This window comes from Bos taurus, chromosome 16 (assembly GCF_002263795.3).
Source record: "Bos taurus isolate L1 Dominette 01449 registration number 42190680 breed Hereford chromosome 16, ARS-UCD2.0, whole genome shotgun sequence".
Classification (NCBI taxonomy): Eukaryota; Metazoa; Chordata; class Mammalia; order Artiodactyla; family Bovidae; genus Bos; species Bos taurus.
The window spans coordinates 75,321,354-75,342,616 of NC_037343.1; the positions used below are offsets into that span (position 1 = coordinate 75,321,354).

A 21,263-nucleotide genomic window follows, 5' to 3' on the forward strand; every position below is an offset into this window, starting at 1 on the left:
TATGGCCATCATTTTTCACATGAGTTACTATTATTACTGCTTTGACCTTCTGGAGATTGACGAGGCTGAGATGGAGATGGAAAAGGTGGTGTTGCATCGACCCTCTTTTTCCTGACGCATTCCCAGCATGCTTGGGGCTTCCCTGGGAAACAGAAATACACAAAATGACGGACTTGCCGGAAGGCTAGATCTGGAAAGGTCTCGGAGATCATCTGGTCCAAACTTCTCCTCGTGTAGCTTAGAAAATAGGGCCAGAAGGGAGTAATGACTTGCCCCCAGACATGAAGGCGGCAGGTGGTAGGGCCAAGCTCAGTCCCACACATCTGACTCTTCGTAGCTAGACTATGTGAGATGCTGGTGGGCTTGACATTCCATCGTGCCAGAGGTGTGGGATGCCAGTCTGTTACCTCCAGTGCCCATCGTGGTAACAGCTCCGTAGGCTAGACGAGCACATGGCTCTGTGTCCCAGTGAAGAGCTTGATATCTGAGCAAAAGAGACTGTGTCCCCTCTCCACTTTCAGGCTGAGGCCACAGCCCACCTCCACCTGTCTGCTGTCTCTAGGAACTGGCCAGCCTGGGGAGGGGGCACAGTCCCTCCAGGGTCAGCAAGACCCCAGAGGTCAAAGCATCAGAATACATAAAATAAAAGACACGGTTCATTTAGCACAGAGGGAATTTTGTAGGATGAGTACATGACTGAGAAGGTCAACTTCCAAGGCTGCATGGTTAGTCCCCAGGAAGCTGTTTGAAGGGACGAGAGAGCTGGGAAGGGCCCCCCAACAGCTGACATCCTTCTGAGAATGCTTGGGTCTTGCTGCCCTCCCCAGGACAGGCTGGCAGGAATCTCCCCAGCAGCTCCCCCTGCCCACCCCCCAGGACCTCAGTGCTTCAAGGAGTTAAGAAGCAGCCCCTCCCTCTCGAGAGTCGGGGGGCCCTGAGCACCAGCAGTGACCTGCCTGGCGTCTGCGGGCTGCAGCCTAGAGGAAGGGCCTGGGTGTGCATGTCTCCAGCAAGCTAGTCCCGGGAGGGAAAGCCGGTCTGCTCTGCCCAGTGCCTTCCGGTTCAGGGGTGTTGGGAGAGAACCCTGTGTCCCCTCGGCCCTGCTTGGAGCCCACCTCACCTTCAGGCCCTGGCGCTAACCCCCCCACCTCTGGGTTTGGAAGCAGACCCAGGGGGACGGGCCAGAGCGCAGGCCGCCAAACCCGAAGGAATGTTTGGCAGGCAAAGTGCCGATGCAGCGCTGGGCAGGGAGCAAACAGAGGCTGTTTGTCTGGGGGTGATTTGCTCATTCTCAGAGGAGCCTCGTCCAGGGGCATCAGAGCGAGCGGAGAGGAGACAGGGTGGGCAGGCCGGCGGCACTCAGGCTGGGGGTCTGTCCGGTGGACCCCGGGCTGGGACCCCCAGCTCAGCTCCTCCGACAGGGTGGGCAGGCCGGCGGCGCTCAGGCTGGGGGTCTGTCCGGTGGACCCCGGGGTGGGACCCCCAGCTCAGCTCCTCCGACAGGGTGGGCAGGCGGCAGTGCTCAGGCTGGGGGTCTATCCGGTGGACCCCGGGCTGGGACCCCCAGCTCAGCTCCTCCGCCCGTTTGACAGCACCTGTGTTTCCCTCCTGCCAGGGCGTCCCAGCTGGCATGTGAAAGGGGTCTGGGTTCACAGGGGGCTGCTGAGGGGACCTGCGGAAGGGGGGGTGGGCACTGCTCTCTGATGGCACGGAGCCCTCCTGAACCGTTTAAACTCTTCAACTCCCCCTGGAAAGGGAGGGTTACGGCTTGGAGTGCTGACGTCATCTCCATGCAAGTGTCCGCTTTCTCTGCCCTCTCTCACACCGTCTTGTTTTGCGAACGTGAAGCCTGGGTTTGTGTATGTTGGCCAGACACACAACACGTGTGGAGCTGCCAGGACAGCGCGTACTTGAGCAGGGTTCCCACACATGCCCCTGGTGGTTGCTGGGACACCGAGCCTCCCGCAGCCCCAGCAGCTGCAGAGGGCCAGACAGGAGGAGCAGGGAGGGGTCCAGACCCTGCTAGGGCCCCGGGGTGGGGTCTCCAGTCGGGCTGCTGCCTGGGAAGCCCCCAGACCAGCCGGCAGAGGAGGGCCAGCTCGGTGACCTGTTAGCTGGAGACCAGGGCCCACCCAGGAGGAAAGGACATTGTGAACTCAGGGGCAATACCACGGTCGCACCTCCGTGGACAGTGAAGGGACCCTCAGAGAAGAGAGAGACCTTTACTAGGACATTTAAGGAGGTGAAGGAGCTTTTTCATCCATCACTGTGGTCAGTAAACATTAACTGAACACCTACTATGTGCTCGTCTCACACAGCTTCCCACATCCCATCACACACACACACACATTTATACACACACACATACACACACATGGACACACACACGGACACACACACATACATAGACACACAAACACATACACACATTTATGCACACACATAGACACACATATATACATATACACAAACATGGACACACACATACATAGACACACATACACACGCACGCAGGAGACACACACACACATAGACACAGATATACACGTATACACACACACATACACACACGTGGACACACACATACATAGACATACACACATGGAACACACACATAGACATAGATACACACACATACATACATATACACACATACATGCACACACATGGACACACATACATAGACATACACACATGCAGGACACACACATACATAGACACACACACATATATGCCTACATATACACACATACATGCACATATATACATACACACATGGACACACAATACATAGACATACACATACACACATTTATACACACACATAGACACACATATATACATACATACACACACACATGGACACACACATATAGACACACATATACACACGCAGGAGACACACACATTCATACACACACACACATGGGCACACACACATAGACACACACACACACATGTACACACACACGCAGGACACGGCTTCTGTTCTTATCTTTTCCTCATTTGTTCAGGCTCCCTCATTCCCAGGCCTTTGCTACTGTTTTTCTCTGCCTGGAACTTGATCCTTTACCATCCCTGCTGTCTGGGAAAGTCCTACACATTCTCCAGGTTAAATTTCATTCATTGTTTCCAAAGGAAAGCTCCCATGAGTCACCCTCACCCTGCCCAGGCCACGCGCGCGCACACACACACGCACACAGGCTGGTGCACACACACAGGCACCCCTAGAGTGCCAGGGACTGCCCGTCCGGGCGTTTCTCACTCCATCTGTGCCTTTAGCAGTGCCACGGCCCCTCCTGGGCCACAGGCCCTCTGCTGGGACCACCCTGTGATGCTGGTTGGATCCTTGTCTCCACCCTGGACTGGGGCCTTTTCACTGATGGCCCAGCTCCTGGGCACAGCGCCTGTAGGTGCTCAGTCAGTGTGGGCGAGTGAAGAAGTGAAGTTAAAACACACCCCTCCTCCTTCACGCACACACAAAACCAACAACAGAAAAATACAATTTCACAGCTCTTTTCCCGAAGTAAGTAGCTCACTGGAGACCGGCTAACAAAGCAGAAGGTGGGACAATGGGAGTGTGACCCCGCAGTGTCGCCGGCTGGGTGTTGGAATGCTGCGCTCTGGTCCCCTTAGGTGTGCAAAGTTGTGAACACCACCACCCTGACCTGCCTGGCACCCTCGCTGACCACGGACTATCGGCCTGGCCTGGACACCGTGGAGCGGCCAGACGAGTTTGGATTTGTCTTTAACAACGTCCAGTCCTTGCTGATTTACAATGACACCAAGTTCATCTACTACCCCAACCCGACCTTTGAACTTCTCAGCCCTACAGGAGTCTTGGATCAGAAGCCAGGATCCCCTATCATTCTGAAGGTAGGAGCACGGCGTGGCCAGAGCACCCCTCTCCCGTCCTGGCCTCGCCTCCCTTCAATGCCCACAGGCTTCCGTCACTGTCAGCGCCCTGTGAAGAGAGCTCAGGAATAGCTACAGACCCACGGAGTGACATATCTTGAGCTTGGGATTCTCGAGGAACCCTGGAGAATATTTTTGTGTTCTTGTGGACATTGGGCCCAAAAAGCCTTGCAGTGCCTTGGAAGCAACCATGTCCTTTATTGACCTCATCCGTGGCCACCATAACTGCCCTCAAATGTGAGGCAGTCAGGGTCCCCGGTGCCATCTGTCCAAGGGTGTGTTACTCCACCACTTTCAGGTCTCGCCGCTCTCTCCTTCCCTTTCATCATCTCCTCCCTCTGTTTTCTCTTTTCCTCTCTAAATTGTGGCCGATGGACGTCCTCGCCAATGGAATCCCTCTTTGGTTTTTGGGTTGCTGCCCTTACCCTCTCTCTTTAATCTCTTCTTAAATAGGCAATTAACTTCTGTGTGCACGTGTCAATTATTCCTAATAAGACTGCTATTATCTGCAGGGCAAAAATCTTTGCCCTCCTGCCTCTGGAGGTGCCAAGCTCAACTACACAGTGCTGATCGGAGAGACCCCGTGTGCGGTCACCGTGTCTGAGACACAGCTCCTCTGCGAGCCTCCCAACCTCACGGGGCAGCACAAGGTCATGGTGAGTGAGCCTTATTCTTATTCTTTCTTCCCTCTTCACCTTGCATGTATAATCTATCGAAGCAAAAGGGTTTTCCACCTCCTCCACATCTCCTCATCTCAAGGTTCCATATTAAAATGGATAGGAGCAGAGGACACAAGAAAAGAAAGCCAGGTGATCCGCAGGAAGTTGTTTGGTCTTCAGACTACCCTGTGTGGTTGTGGTCGCTCCTGTCCTTTCTGAAACGAGAAGGGCTGGACGGCTTGACAGCATCTGTGTTCGTGTGTCACATGCAGGTCCACGTGGGCGGGATGGTGTTCTCGCCCGGCTCCGTGAGTGTCATCTCAGACAGCTTGCTGACCCTGCCTGCCATCGTGAGCATCGCGGCGGGAGGCAGCCTCCTGCTCATCATTGTCATCATCGTGCTCATCGCCTACAAGCGCAAGTCTCGAGAGAACGACCTCACTCTCAAACGGCTCCAAATGCAGATGGACAACCTGGAGTCCCGTGTGGCCCTGGAGTGTAAGGAAGGTAAGTGGGCTGTTCCTTCACTTCCGGAACCGCTTTCCTCACCAGCCTTATTACCTCCCTTCTCTGAGACAGCTCTCATCTTTACTCCCATCTCATCTACCCCAAGCCGTCAAGCTCCATTTTGACCTCTGTTTTCCTTTGAACTTCCTTTGCTCTCGGGGCCAGAGAAGTCCTATTGACATGCGCGCAGTGAGGCCCCAGGTCTGATGGCATTATTCTGTCCCGCTGTGCCCTGACTCATCCCACCATCTGGCCACCTTCCTCTCTTTCCTGGGACAGCGGGTGGCCCTCAGTGTCCCCACAGGCAGAGCTTCCTGGGCCCTGTGGCCTCAGACTCTAGATCCCCACGTGGGAATGGCTCCTTTCGCCTGCAGGAGAGCACGTCCCCCCTCCTGGCCCGTCCCCTCCCCCAGGGCGTTGTCACCCCGTGCCGCAGGCTGAGCCTCTGAAGGCCACGTGCAGGGCATCTCAGACTGTGATGGTGGAGACTGTGCTTCCTCCATCTCCCAAGCCACCACCGCTGCCAGGCGACTAGTGTACCTGGTGTCCCCTCGGGCTGAGGGCCCGGCAGACTCTCTGGGCAAACATCTCAATCAGGAATCAAAATACTTCTCCTTTTACTGCAAACTTCGAGATCAGAACAAGTCCCCTGTGAGGAGCTGGGCTGGGAAAGTGGACCATGGTCCCTCCCTCTGCCAGGGATAGGGCAGAGAGAGGAGGGGGCAGGCTTGCCATCAGGGGGAAGCCCCTGCTGGCCAAGGGCCTGGCAGGCACGGCACCCTAAGGCTGGGTTTGGTGGCGTTCTCGGTCGTGTGTATGTGTGTGTGTCTGTGTGTGTGAAAATATACATAACATACGATCTACCATTTAACTTTCTAACCTCTATACCCTAGCGCTCTCCCCTCCAGTTCAGAGGCATCGTGTGCACGTGTGTGTGCAAGCAAGTGTGCATACTCGGTCGCTTCAGTCGTGTCTAACTCTTTGCAACCCCATGGAATGCAGCCCACCAGGCTCCTCTGTTCATGGGATTCTCCAGGCAAAATTACTGGAGTGGGTTGCCATGCGCTCCTCCAGGGGATCTTCCCAACCCAGGGATCGAACCCCGGGATCTCTTATGTCTCCTGCTTTGGCAGGTGGGTTCTTTACCACTAATACCACCTGGGAAACTCCTCAGAGGTATTAAGTACATTCAGAATACTGTGCAACCATACCCACCATCCATCTCCAGACGTCCCTCATTTTCCCCAAATGAAACTCTGTACTCATGAAACAATCGTTCCCCGTCCTCCTCTCCCTTTGGCCCTTCTACTGTCTGTCCCAGGACTCCGACTGCTCTAGCAACCTCATCGTACAGTATTTGTCCTTTTGTCTAGTTTATTTCACTTAGCATCATGTCTTCGAGGTTCATCCATGTTGTAGCACGTGACAGAATTTCATTCCTTTTTCAGGTTGCATAATTGTTCATTAGGTGTAGAACCCACATTTTGTTTATCAGGTTATCTGTCAATGGGCATTTGGGTTGCTCCCACCTCTTGGTATCGTGAACAATGCTGCTATGAATGTGAGTGTACAAGGATCTATTCAAGTCCCTGCTTCCAGTTCTTGTGGGTATATATGTCAAAGAGGAATTGATGGGTCATAGGATAACAATTCTGTGTTTAATTTTTTGAGGAATCATCAAATTGGTTTCCAGAGCAGCGGTGCCATTTTACTTTCCCTCCAACAAAGTACGAAGGTTTGAGTTTTCCCACGTCCTTGTCGACACTTGTTATTTTCCATCGTTTACATTAGTCATGCTAACGGGTGGAGCTTCCCTAGTGACACTAGTCTTAAAGAACCCGCCTGCCAATGCAGGAGACGTAAGAGATGCAGGTTCGACGCCTGGGTTGGGAAGATCCCTTGGAGAAGGGCACAGCAACCCACTCCAGTCTTCATGCCTGGGAAATCCTATGAACAGCAGGGTCTGGCGGGCTACAATCCATAGCGTCACAAAGAGTCGGACACGACCAAAGTGACTTGGCACACATGCATACTAATGGGTATGAAGCGGTATCTCCTGGTGGTTTTGATTTTCATTTTCCCCCAAGGTCTCTGCATCTTGATTTTTCCTTTTGCTGGGAAAAGGGGAGCAAAGCTGCCTATTCTGGTCTTTGTTGGATCCGCTCAACCAGTCTCTCGCCTGTCTCTAGCATCTGTGTCAGCTGTATGACCCAAGTCACGTGTGCTTCGTTTGTTTTAACAGCACGTGTAATACATAGAAAGAAAATTCAAAATTATAGATAAGCATAGAGGAAGAAATGGGCTTCCCTGGTGGCTCAGCAGTAAAGAATCCACCTGCAGTGCAGGAGATGCAGGTTCAATCCCTGGGTTGAGAAGATTCCCCTGGAGAAGAGGATGGCAATCCACTCCAGTATTCTTGCCTGGGAAAACCAATGGACAGAGGAGCCTAGTGGGCTACAGTCTGTGGGGTTGCAAAAGAGTCAGACACGACTTTGCAACTAAAGACACATAGAGGAGGAAACAGTATAGAAATCACCTGTATTCCCACCATCTAAAAAGGCAGTCTGGAGCTAGCTCACTCCCTCTGGAGGTGCACGCCTGTAACCCCACACACGCACCGTCTCTGCATCCCAGCCCTTCCCTCCTCCTTCACAAACGTCTCTGCCTCTCCCCTCCCTGTCTGGGTTCCCCTCCTGAGTCTCCCTGTCTCCCCCGTACCTTCCCAGCTTTTGCCGAGCTCCAGACAGACATCAACGAGCTGACCAGCGACCTGGACCGCTCAGGAATCCCCTACCTGGACTATAGGACCTATGCTATGCGAGTCCTGTTCCCGGGCATCGAGGACCATCCTGTCCTGCGTGAGCTGGAGGTAACACCTGCCTCCCTCGCCCAGCTGCCCACTGGGCTCCTGGGGCCTGGGTTTCCTAGGAGATGCCCCGCAGCTGAGAAGGGTCATGAGTGAGGAGGAGAAACCGCCTGTAGAAGCACCAGCACCATGGGGACATTTCCGAACAGGAAACTCAGGGCCACGGGGGCACCCGCGTTCTTCGGGATGATTCCAGGGGAAGGCTGACTGTCGTTTTTTAATTAATGACTGAATCAATTAAGATTTGGCCTCATTTCCAAATGGATTTGAGGTGGCTTAAGGAAAGGCCCGTGATTCTGTGAGGTTTGCACGTTCATTTCTCAGTTTGCTTTACGAAAGAGAGTACCTCAGGGCAGAGGAGGTGGAGGGGGGGAGTAAACCCAGCCAGTCTGATGGGGTAGCTCCTGTCGTGTTGGATCCTTGGCGCAATCAGATGTAGAGCATCCTCTCTGGAGCCCAGCCCTCTCCACCCACTGGGAGGTCAGGCCACAGAGAGCAGGCATTCCTGCCTCTCCAGGGTGGGGTGGCTATCAGTGTCACGGAGAGGCTCCTAGAGCTGGTGCCATCATCAGCTGAGACGCCCCGGCCCCCGGGAGAGCCGGAAGCCCGTTCTGACGCCACGCTGCCGACCCCTCCCCCAGGTGCAGGGCAACGGGCAGCAGCACGTGGAGAAGGCCCTGAAGCTCTTCGCGCAGCTCATCAACAACAAGGTGTTCCTGCTGACCTTCATCCGCACCCTGGAGCTGCAGCGCAGCTTCTCCATGCGGGACCGCGGCAACGTGGCCTCGCTCATCATGACGGGCCTGCAGGGCCGCCTGGAGTACGCCACCGACGTCCTCAAGCAGCTGCTGTCTGACCTCATCGACAAGAACCTGGAGAACAAGAACCACCCCAAGCTGCTGCTCCGGAGGTCAGACCTGCGCCCCGGGGCTGGGGAGGCAGCCGGCGTCTGAACGCGGACATGGTGGGGGGCGGCGCCCCTCCCCGGGAAAGCCTGTGTCCCCGCAGCCCCCCAGTGCAGAGTTTCATGTCCCCTTCCCCGGGCGGCTGGGCCGTGTCCACAGGGGCTGGGTGTCCAGTGCATCTCAGCCTGGATCCCAGCGCGGCCACCGGCTCATCATGAGGCCTGGGGCCAGTGGTGCAGCGTCTCTGCTGTTTAGCCCTCTTGTGCACACTCATAACACTCATCTCCAAGTCTTTCTCCCTCCCCCTGTATCTCAAGTTTCACTGTCCAACGCCATAGCACATGTGGCCATTAGTTAAAATGAGATAAAATGTGAGACTCAGTCCCTCCGTTGCACTAGCCACATCCTGAGGGCTCGGTCCCCACAAGTGGCCCCCACGTTGGAAACGCAGGCAGAGGCTGTTCCCATCCCTGGAGGAGTTCTCCCTTCAGCACCCAGCTAAGGATTTGGTGCTGCCTGTGCCTTCAATGCCCAGCTTCCAGGATCTGAATCACTAGCACCTACCGCCAGCCCCTCCCCAGTTGCCATTTTCCCAGCAGGGAAGAGGATCAGAGACCTTGACATGCATCCCCCAAGCCCACCGTCTCTGGAGGCCCCAGGGATCCAGCACAGCTTTGGAACCACCTCCACATCGCCGCCTCCTCCGTACCCTTCTCCTAGCAAGGTCTCAGGCTTCCAGACCCCACATGGGGTGAAGAGGGAGGAAGAATGGCTTTGTGTTATGAATACAGAGCCCCCATTCTGCCAATCTGAGTGTTAGAAACTCTCATTAAGAACTGTTGTATTTAAATTAGAGCTAATCTCAGGCATAATGCAGGGAGAGGGTGCTGGGAGGGGCCCACGGAGAAAGCTACAATTTCTTCGGCCTTTGTCACTCTCTCCCAGGCCCGGGGTTGCTGAGCCGCCCTGGCAAATGCCTGGGATTTACTGCGATCGGAGGGTGTAATTTGCACCATGTGCAGGGAGTTAAAGCACTCCTCCAGCGTCCTCATCCCTGAGGGATCTGTCAGGGCTGCGTTGTTCCTTCCCAGGTCCCCAGAGCTGCGGCCTGGGGTGGGCGTGGGGGGTGGGGGCGGCAAGGCAAAGGGGCAAGGCTTGCAGAAGCAGATCCCCCGTTAGCTGAGCGCTTATGCACGCAGCTCTCTACATGAGGGGCCGGATCCAGACCCCACACGTCAGCGGGGCGACAGCTTCCGGGTCTCATGAACGCTTATGCACGCAGCTCTGTATGTGAGGGGCCGGGTCCAGACCCCACCTGTCAGCGGTGCGACAGCTTCCGGGTCTCATGAACGCTTATGCACGCAGCTCTGTATGTGAGGGGCCGGGTCCAGACCCCACCTGTCAGCGGTGCGACAGCTTCCGGGTCTCATGAACGCTTATGCACGCAGCTCTCTATGTGAGGGGCCGGGTCCAGACCCCACACGTCAGCGGGGCGACAGCTTCCGGGTCTTCGCACTCTTCCTAGCCCTTTTTGTACATTGACTCATTCAACCTTGACAGCAGCCCTGTGGGATACACGGTGACGACGGTGGTGGTGGTTACCATTATTAATTGTGGTTGTTATTATTATGATTAATTCCCCAACTGAATCCAGAGAAAGGGAAGCGACTTACTCGAGATCACACAGCCAGTCCGTGGCAGTCGAGATTTGAACTCAGTCTGATTCTGAGTGTTTGGAGGGGCAGGTATCAGGGGCCTTCTAGATATGCCTATAAGTATTCAGACCAGGCAGGAAACCTCAGAGGGACAGAGAAACTGTATTTATCCCCCTGAGGCCAGAAGAGGGCTGGAAGATGGTGTCCTTGGCACCTGCGCCTGTAGACCCAGAGTGCCACTCCATTTTCCCAGGAAATTGAGGCTCACAAGGCAAAAGCCTCTGGCCCAAGGTCTCGCGTCTTGCTACTGGGGTGAAGTCGGGACAGGACGCAGTGTCCTGGCTCCCAGCCCTGGGTTCTCTTGGGCGAGAGTCCACCTAAAAAGCCAGGCACCCTCTTGGGAGCCCTCCATGAAGGGCTGCCTCTCATCCCTTCTGCCTCCCCAGGACAGAGTCTGTGGCAGAGAAGATGCTGACCAATTGGTTTGCCTTCCTCCTGCACAAGTTCCTGAAGGTGAGAATAGGAGCAGGACGGGAACTGGGAGGTGAGAGAGGGATGGGGGAGCTGCTTCTCTGAACCTGGCCGCCAGGGCTGCATGGATGCCCCCCATCTCCCCCATTTGGAGCAGGAACCTACCTGTCCAGGTGCCCCCAAACCACGCAGGCCTAGGAGCAGGGTCAGGAGAGGGAGGGAGGGGGAAGGCAGGCTGGGGTCCCGCTGCCCACGCCCACCTGTGCCCACAGGAGAGCAGGGTCGGGGGAGAGAGGGGGGAGGCAAGCTGGGGCCCCGCCCACCCGTGCTCACCGCCCACGTCCACCCGTGCCCACCATCCACACCCGCCTGTACCCACAGGAGTGTGCCGGGGAGCCGCTGTTCATGCTGTACTGCGCCATCAAGCAGCAGATGGAGAAGGGCCCCATCGACGCCATCACGGGCGAGGCACGCTACTCACTGAGCGAGGACAAGCTCATCCGGCAGCAGATCGACTACAAGACCCTGGTGAGGAGGCAGGGAGCCTGGCGGGACAGCGCGGACCTCCTGCTTCTGAGCCCCGCCCCAGCCTCTGGCCACCAAGCCAGACTGAGAGCTCGGCAGTGAGGCCAGGAGACCCATCTGGGGGCCAGTCCAGGCCCAGCCCAGGGTCCCAAGGGTGGGCACGCCAGCCTGGGCTCCTCTTCCCCATCTCATTGCGTGGACCCAAAGAGTTCCAATTGCCTCAGTTTACCCTAGATTGCCCAGCATCGGGCTTGGGGAAGCTGGCATGATGGAGAAGAAGTCTGCTGATTTCCAATGTAGAGACTTCAGGGAGGCGGGAGGTCAACCCACCTGCAACCACCCCTAAACCCTTAGGATGCCTGGACCCAGGATGGCAGCCTCCCCTAAGCCATTGGGGGCTACAGGGTGGAGTCCTGGTTCTTTGAGAAGTAGAGGAGTGGGCAGAAGGACTCAGGTTGCCATCGGCAGATGGCTGGAAGGTGGGAGAAACTGAGACGCAGACAGAGAGACGCTTGTTTCTCCTGTGAGGAGGAGGAGGAGCCTGGGTAAGAGAAGGTTCCAGGGCCGCACTCCCCACCCTCAAATGACATCTTCGACTCACATATCCCCTCCCCCACCCTCGATCACCACCTGCAGATTCTGAACTGCGTCAATCCTGACAACGAGAACAGCCCGGAGATCCCAGTGAAGGTGTTAAACTGTGACACCATCACGCAGGTCAAGGAGAAGATCCTCGATGCAGTCTACAAGAACGTGCCCTACTCTCAGCGGCCCAGGGCTGTGGACATGGACTTGGGTAGGAGCCCTGGCCTTGGCTGCACCAGGGCAGCCTCCTGAGGGCACTGGGGCTTGGGGGCAGGCTGGGAAGACGGGACGCCCTGCCCAGCAGATGGCCCCTCCTGGGGGCCTGACTGGGTCCCCCATCCCAGGTGGGGAGCCGGGTGAAACACTTCTCCCAGGGCACTGCCTGCTCAGACGTGGCTGCCTCTCAGGAGGCTCCTCCCAGCCTTGCACCCACGGAGCCCTGGACGTCTTAAGTGCTGTCATCGTCCCCGCTTGCGGGAGCCAGGGTTGCCAGGCCCCCAGAGAATGCCCCACGGGGCAGTCCCGGCCCCCGCCCCTCACACTGCTGCCCTCCCCTCCTCCCAGAGTGGCGACAAGGCCGGATCGCCAGGGTCGTGCTACAGGACGAGGACATCACGACCAAGATCGAGGGCGACTGGAAGAGGCTGAACACACTCATGCACTATCAGGTGAGGGGCTTTGCGCCAGGGACCCGGGCCTTCCCGAAATGCCCCCTCCCTCTAAGGTTTGCTCTAAGGCCCTCAAGCCCTAAAAGAGTTTTCCTGTCACCCCTATCTACCAGGGAATCCCTGGTGGCTCAGCTGGTAAAGAATCCGCCTGCAGTGTGGGGGACCCTGGTTCAAGTCCTGGGTTGGGAAGATCCCTTGGAGAAGGGATGGGCTATCCACTCTAGTATTCTTGGGCTTCCCTGGTGGCTCAGCTGGTAAAGAATCCACCCGCTCTGCAGGAGATCTGGGTTCAGTCCCTGGCTCGGAAAGATCTCCCGGAGAAAGGAACAGCTACCCACTCCAGTATTCTTGCCTGGAGAATCCCATGGACTGTAGGAGCCCCTGCAGCCCATAGGGTCACAAAAAGTCGGACACGACTGAGCAACTAAGCACAGCACAGCGCATCCCCCTATCTGACTCCTCCCTGAGTCCAGAACGGTGATTCCCAGCCCCGCCTGCTGATTAGAATTACTGGGGGGTGTAAAAACACGAGTGTCCAGACTCATCCTGAGAAACTGGCTTAACTGCTCTGGGGTCTGGTGGGACCTTCCCATCCTATACAGAGTGTAGCTCTTCTCGTGCAGAAAAATCGCGTCTTTCAAGGACAGGTTCAGAGGCGTCTGCCACTTTCTCTGACTTCTGACTAATGCAGCTTACCTTCCACTTCGCGCCTGCAACGAAGCAGGAAATTGAGTCTTAGTTTCTGCCGCTTACCAGCTGGTGTCCTTGGGGAAGCGGCTTAAGCTCTCGCTCTTCTCATCTGTAAAATGGAGTTAATGGTGATCCCTGCCCCATGAAGTGGTGAAGAATAGACTGAATATAGTAGGTAGAGCATTCGGCGCACCGGCAGACACACTAAAAGAACAGTCATAAAAGAAAAATCCCAACAAAAGGACAAAAGATCCAAGAGGTATCAGCTCTCACTCTGCTTGCTTCACGGGGTAACTGGTCACAGCTGGGCCCTCTATAAGATTAAGCACAGGTAGGCTGCTAGGGATTCTAAAAAAACTACTAAAATAGAAGCTGGAAAGGAGAGTCAGCGAGGGAAATTAAACCAACCAGAGGAAGCGCCTCAGGCTGCAGGACCCTGGGGGACTGCTTGATTAATAACATCACCCTCTGTCCCTGCCTCACGCGGGGAGGGTGTGCAGGGCTGGCACGCTGGGCTCTCACACACTGAGGTCCTAAAGGCCAGCAGGACCTGGCTGGGAGCCTCTTGGTGCGCACAGAAAGCTAGGGGAGGGGCAAAATTCCCAAAACGTTCCCTTCCAGGCTCCATCGTCCTAACTAACTTGCATTCACCATGCTGACACTTGGCCTGGACTCCCACCCTAAATGGAGAGCGCGTGGTATAGTGGAAAGAGAAAAGGGTTTGTGAGCGCTATTTAAACCCCTGCTTCCCCACGCACTGGTGATGTGACTTTAATCTCCCGGAACCCTGAGCTCCTCATGAGTAAATGGAAACACAGTCCCAAATTGCATATGTGGTTGGGAGTGTTAGAAGCCACAGGTGAGGTTTACCAGGATGCGTGTACCTCTCCATAGTAGCTATAATCATGCTGTTGATCCACCCCACCCCACTTCACATTGTGCGGAATGCATTCTGGAGCACAGTTGTAATGAACCAGTTAGAACTAAAGAAGAAAGTACAAAAGAAAAGAGCATCACGCCCCCAGTTTATGTTTCTCGAAGGCAGTGATGTGCTGCTCCTCTGTCTTTGCTGCCCTAATGCTTATGAATGGGCTGTCTGTCCTGTGACTCCCAGTCAGAAGAATGGAATATTCTTCATTACAGTGTTCATCATGCACAGCACTTTCAATTCCTCGATGTCATTTATCATTCATGTATTCATTCATTCCTCAAATATTTACTGAGATTTACTCTGTGCGAGGCACTTCCCACATGCCAGCCCTGAGTGACAGGGGACAACAGGGATATTCTTCCCTTTGAGAGATGATGATGGTGGTGGTGATGGTGGTGATGGTGATGATGATGGTAATGATGGTGGTGGTGGTGGTGATGGTGGTGATGGTGCTGCTGATGATGGTGGTGATGGTGATGGTGGTGGTGGTGATGGTGGTGGTGATGGTGATGATGATGGTGATGGTGGTGGTGATGGTGGTGGTGATGGTGGTGGTGATGATGATGGTGGTGGTGATGGTGGTGATGGTGATGATGATGGTAATGATGGTGGTGGTGGTGATGGTGGTGATGGTGATGATGATGGTAATGATGGTGGTGGTGGTGGTGATGGTGGTGATGGTGCTGCTGATGGTGGTGGTGATGATGGTGATGGTGGTGATGGTGGTAGTGATGGTGGTGATGGTGATGATGATGGTGATGGTGGTGGTGGTGGTGATGGTGGTGGTGATGGTGATGATAGTGGTGGTGGTGATAGTGGTGATGGGATGGTGACAGTGGTGATGATGATGGTGAAGACGATGGTGGTGATGTGATGATTATGGTGATGATGGTGGTGATGGTGATGGTGAAGATGACTGATGATAATGGTGGTGGTGGTGGTGGTGATGGTGAAGATGATGATGGTGATGGTGGTGATGGTGAAGATGATCATGGTGATGTGATGGTGATGGTGGTGATGATTGTGATGATGGTGGTGATGGTGGTGGTGATGATGATGATGGTGGTGATGTGATGAATGTGGTGGTGGTGGTGATGGTGGTGGTGATGGTGATGGTGATGGTGATGATGTGATGATAGTGGTGATGGTGAAGTTGATGGTGGTGATGATGGTGGTGATGGTGATGGTGGTGGTGATGGTGATGATGATGATGGTAATGTGATGGTGGTGATGGTGAAGATGATGATGGTAATGTGATGGTGGTGATGCTGAAGATGATGGTGATGTGATGGTGGTAGTGGTGATGGTGGTGGTGGTGATGGTGATTATGGTGGTGATGGTGATGGTGGTGGTGATGGTGATGATAATGATGTTAATGTGATGGTGGTGATGGTGAAGATGATGATGCTAATGTGATGGTGGTGATGGTGAAGATGATGATGGTGATGTGATGGTGGTGGTGGTGATGGTAATGATGGTGATGATGGTGGTGATGGTGATGATGGTGGTGATGGTGAAGATGATGGTGATGATGGTGATGATGGTAATGTGATGGTGATGATGTGATGATGGTGGTGATGATGATGATGGTGGTGATGGTTATGGTGGTGATGATGATGATGGTGATGGTGATGATGGTGGTGATGGTGGTGTTGGTGATCATAGTGGTGATGGGATGGTGACAGTGGTGATGATGGTGAAGACGATGGTGGTGATGTGATGATGATGGTGATGATGATGACGATGGTGATGATGTGATGATGATGATGGTGAAGATGGTGATGGTGATGATGGTGAAGATGTGATGATGGTGGTGATGGTGAAGATGATGGTGATGATAATGGTGATGATGTGGTGATGGTGGTGATGGTGATGATGGTGGTGATGGTGATGATGATGGTGGTGATGATAGTGGTGGTGATGGTGATGGTGGTGGTGGTGATGATGATGGTGAAGACGACGGTGGTGATGTGATGATGATGGTGATGATGATGGTGATGATGATGACGATGATGGTGATGATAATGGTGATGATGTGATGATGATGGTGGTGGTGATGATGGTGGTGGTGATGGTAACCCCAGAATTTACTGACTCTCACTGGGCACCAGGCACTGCTCTCCACCTTTACTCGCGCTAATGCCTTTATCTTCACAACAAACCTAGACACAATTATTATCCCCTTTGACAAATGAGACAATTGAGGCACAGAGAGCTTAAGTGACTTTCCCGAAGCCATGGCGCTAGTAAGTGCAGAGGCAAGGTCAGACCCAGCCAGGTGTCTTGACCACAGCTTTGCATCATGTGTTGGTCAAGAGAAAAACTAGAGACTAAGGACAAGAGAGATTTAGTGATGAGACCAGGAGCTGAGTTGAACTGTGGTCATTCCAGTCACCTTGTGAATCTCTCTTTAGGTGACAACCAGCCATAAATGATAATGCAATCCATTCTCCCTTGGAGAATAAACCCTTGCCCCTGCCAGGTGTTCAAGTATCATTGCTAGGATGCTAGTTGCAGAGTTCCTAAAAGATTGAGGTGGAGAGTTCCCCCTCCGTGTCAGACCTGGTGCAAGCTGCCCACAGGCCATGGAGCTGCCCCCGCTGGGAAGTAACTATGCCTTGGCATCTTCCAGGCACTGTGAGGAGCCTTGGACCTGCAGCTTTATGCCATCAAGTCAAAGCATTGCCCTCTTGTTACCCTCCCAGGAGTCAAAGGTCCTTGGAGCCCCTACAGGAGAAAAATCTGCATAACCTTAATTAACAAAGAGATTTTTAAAAACTTCCTGGGCTCCCGCAGATTTATAGGGAGGGTGAAATTAAACACCACCGCTAAAACTGGCTATCAGGGAATCTCGTTAGCACTAATGTTCATTTATAGTTTGACTTCCCAACATTTAATTCCTTTTTGGTGGGAGAGAGGGACTGACAATTTAAGACCCAGAAAGATGGTTTTACGACTGGTGCAGCTATAAATCAAACTTATAAAGTTCATAAAAATTGTTAAAATAAAAAATGGTTTAATAGGAATGTTTTATGGCCCATAACATTATTATAGCTGTTTTATTCCCTCTGCGTTAGGGGTTTAATTGGATCGCCACAATTCTGGGGATTCTCCGTTTTTATTGGATGGAGGATAATCTTAAATCAAAATGGCTCCAAATGTCTTCAATATGGCGCCTCATTTATCAGCCGTCGCCCTGCAGGCTGGGTGCTGAGCCTCGGCACCCTCACAGAGGACATGCAAGACACCTTCTTTCTCTCTTGAGTCCCCAGGAGCGGCTGCCCTCTGGGGAAGTTCCTCAAGGTGGCTGAACCATTATAGGGCCCAGGCCAGAAAGAAATCAGAGCCAAAAGGGAAAAATGGGCTCAGACCAGGGTGTCTTGAAATAAAATCGCGAATTAGAATGCAATGAGGAGAACACGTGCTCTGGAGCCCGGCAGCCTGGTGACCAATTTCAGCTCTATCGTATGTGAAGCATGTGACCTTGAAGGCGGAGGCTCAGCCGCTCAGGGCTTCGGTTCCTCCTCTGTGAAATGCGGACAGTCGTGCGTAACTCACGGAACTGAAGGTAGGCTGGGCTACCCCAGCTCCCTCTAACAGAAACACAAGGCAAACCACGTGGATGCCTTGACATTTTTTTACTAGTCACATTTAAAAAGTAAAAATGAACGGATGAACGTGATGTTAACAATGTTGTCTGTAACACCACTGATCTAAAATAATTGTCATTTAAACACACAATCAACATAAATGTTATTCATGAGACAGTTTGTATACCTTTATTCAGGCTCAGTCATTGAAATTCGGTGTGTCTTCTACACTTCCAGCATACCTGAGCGCGAACACTTAAAGGGCACCTCCCTTTGGTCCAGTCAGACTATAAGAGCCCAACAGCTACAGGTGGCAAGTAGCTACCATGCTGAATAGCAGCAATGATTATTCCTAGCATTCCTCACCTCCTCACCCTCTACCCCTACCTATTCCATCAGCTTCTAGAAGTATCGACAGTCCCATTTCCCAAGGTGCTGACATCCACCCAAAGTGTCTCTCTCGTCTCCCCCTCAGGTGTCAGACAGATCGGTGGTGGCCCTGGTCCCCAAGCAGACCTCCTCCTACAACATCCCCGCCTCCGCCAGCATCTCCCGGACATCCATCAGCAGATACGGTGAGGACCACAGACGCGGCCTGGGCGGCCAGGGGCACCTTCTGTGACTCCAGGGGCTGCTCCCCACCCCTGCTGACAGTGGGAGCCTGTGCCGCTGCCACAGCTGGCCTGCAATCAAAGGAGGCCGGCATGGCCAGTCTCCTCGGGGCTGTGGCACCAGATGGCACCGTGAATCTTCCCTTGGATAGCCCAGGTCTGATGGAGGCATCTGAAAGGCCCAGAACCAAGGAGGCCCTTGGATGGGATGTTCACAGAACCCAGTCCCAGTGCGTGCGTACTGTCCTGGCTGAATCATTTACAATGTCCCCCGTTTACTCTCGGTGATACGGACCAAATAACTTCCCTGGTGGCGCAGATGGTAAAGAATCTGCCCACAATGCGGGAGACCCAGGCTCGATTCCCTGGGTTGGGAAGGTCCCCTGGAGAAGGAAATGGCAACCCGCTCCAGCATTCTTGCCTGGAAAATCCCATGGACAGAGGAGCCTGGGGGGGCGACAGTCTATGGGGTCGCAAAGAGTCGGACAGGACTGAAGTGACTAACGCTTTCGCTTCGCTTCCCCGTTGGCTCTCAGTAGTATCCCGATATGGGCATTCGGTTGGCCGTCCCAGGCCTTCCAGCCCTGAGTGCTGGGCCCCCAGTGCCCTCTGAGGATGAGGCTGAGGAGTTTCTGTTCCTCTAGTTCTGGGTGGCGCTAGTCTTTGAGCCGTGCAGCCAAAGGGCCCCTCAGGCCTGAAGCAGGAGGGGCTCTGGCAGTTCTGTATTCTGGGCCCTAAGTAAGAAGGAGCCTTAACTCCCGAGAGGGAGCTTTTCCATTCACAGACCCTTAGTGCCCACACTTCGATCAAGCCCCTGTGAGAATATCTGGCTGACATTCCACCTATTGATTGGTCTTTGCTGGAAGCATCACGGATGGAGGTACTCCTGTATTCCCCAGGGCCACACCAGCTCACAGAATTTCTAGAATCTCATTTTGGCAACAAGATTTCAGGCTGTCCTCACACCAGCCAAGGATCACTAAAATAACCCACCAAATATGAAACCCCAAGTGCTCCCTTCTGATCGAAACTGGCTTGTTCTTAGTGAGGGCAGCAGGTGGGCAGGGATTCTAGAAGGATTCTACCAGCAAGGATGAGGAAACGAGTCACTCACGGGCCTCTGCCACCTCCTTCCCCTCAGACTCCTCCTTCAGGTACACAGGCAGCCCCGACAGCCTGCGGTCTCGGGCCCCCATGATCACCCCGGACCTGGAGAGCGGGGTCAAGGTGTGGCACCTGGTGAAGAACCACGACCATGGGGACCAGAAGGAGGGGGACCGGGGCAGCAAGATGGTGTCGGAGATCTACCTGACCCGGCTGCTGGCCACCAAGGTAATAGCCCCTGTGCTGCCCTGGCCCAGGGAGGGCACACATGTCCTGCCCCAACCCCTACCCGGCCCATGGCATAGGAAGGATGCCATGGGCTCTGCCCCTGCAGGGCACCCACCTGGACAAAGAGGGCCTCGCCCTGGGGTGTGCTTCCCTGGAGGTCAGGCCACTGCTGTTCTCTACCCTGCGGCAAAAATCACAGTGGTCTGCCCGGCTCACTCCATAGCTCCCCTGTTACTCCTCAGAGGACCGGTGCTCTGGCTTCTGGGTCCCCATACCCCTCAAGAAGACACTGGGGTTTTTATTGGCAAATATGAGATGGACGGATATGCCATCCTCCTCTGTCAGTGTCTTCTCTACCCACTTTCTGCCCACACTGGGAGCAAAAGCATGAAGGCCTGGTCCATCTGGTAATATAAGAGAGAGCTTCCCCTTCCCCATTCCATCATGTGTGTGCGTGCTAAGTCGCTTCAGTCAAGTCCACCTCTTTGCAACTCCATGGGCTGTAGCTCTCCAGGCTCCTCTGTCCATGGGATTCTCCAGGTAAGAATACTGGAGTGGGCTGCCATTTCCTTCTCCAGGGAGTCTTCCTGACCCAGGGATCAAACCCATGTCTCTTGAGTCTCTTGTATTGGCAGGTGAGTTCTTTACCACTAGCCACCTGGGAAGCCATCTCATCTACCCCGACAAATGCTGACAGAGGCTGAGATCTAAAGCAGCCTGCCAGCCTCCCCAGCAGAGAACAGTATACCTATAAGCATAGCAACCATATACAGCTTGTATTTGACAGGACTCTCCTCCACTGAACCAACAAAAATGCTGCTGAAATTCTAATACAGTGGCTTCTCAGACTTGTTCCCTGAAGTGTCACAGAAATACACCATCAGAGAATGTGTCTCAAATTTTGATGATAATATGCTGATAAGAGACCAGACTTCCCAAGTGGCTCAGTGGTAAAGAACCCATCTGCCAGATCAGGAGATGCAAGAGATGTGGATTCTATCCCTGGGTCAGGAAGATCCCCAGAAGGAGGGCATGGCAACCCACTCCAGTATTTTTGCCTGGGAAATCCCACAGACAGAGGAGCCTGATGGGTTATAGTCCATGGGGTTGCAAAGAGCTGGACACAACTTAGCAACTGCATGCTCACAAAGAGACTCCAAAAGGTTGGACATTTACTGACCTTCAGAGATGTTTCTTGAGCCTGAGAACTGTGGGCCCCAGGCCCAGCCTTGGCCCTGCCCCCCGATATCCTCCAAGGCCCCGTGATCAGGGCTGTGCCTGAACATTCTTAGATCTGTACCCTTCACCCAGTCCTCACTGTAGACCCCACTTACCCCAGGCTGCTAACACGGT

General features: G+C 54.0%; 1 protein-coding gene across 3 annotated transcripts in view; it reads left to right on the plus strand.

Moving 5' to 3' along the window:
* Nucleotides 1-21,263, plus strand: part of PLXNA2 (plexin A2) — a 233,699-nt gene that overhangs the window by 205,723 nt on the left and 6,713 nt on the right. For all 3 annotated transcript variants that reach the window (XM_024976076.2, XM_024976075.2, NM_001206657.2), the window contains 11 exons: nucleotides 3,637-3,876; nucleotides 4,428-4,571; nucleotides 4,847-5,081; nucleotides 7,808-7,950; nucleotides 8,589-8,857; nucleotides 10,954-11,020; nucleotides 11,360-11,506; nucleotides 12,140-12,299; nucleotides 12,653-12,756; nucleotides 18,443-18,542; nucleotides 19,720-19,910. In XM_024976076.2, coding sequence (XP_024831844.1) covers nucleotides 3,637-3,876; nucleotides 4,428-4,571; nucleotides 4,847-5,081; nucleotides 7,808-7,950; nucleotides 8,589-8,857; nucleotides 10,954-11,020; nucleotides 11,360-11,506; nucleotides 12,140-12,299; nucleotides 12,653-12,756; nucleotides 18,443-18,542; nucleotides 19,720-19,910 — 1,800 coding nt within the window. The remainder of the gene's footprint in view (nucleotides 1-3,636; nucleotides 3,877-4,427; nucleotides 4,572-4,846; nucleotides 5,082-7,807; nucleotides 7,951-8,588; nucleotides 8,858-10,953; nucleotides 11,021-11,359; nucleotides 11,507-12,139; nucleotides 12,300-12,652; nucleotides 12,757-18,442; nucleotides 18,543-19,719; nucleotides 19,911-21,263) is intronic.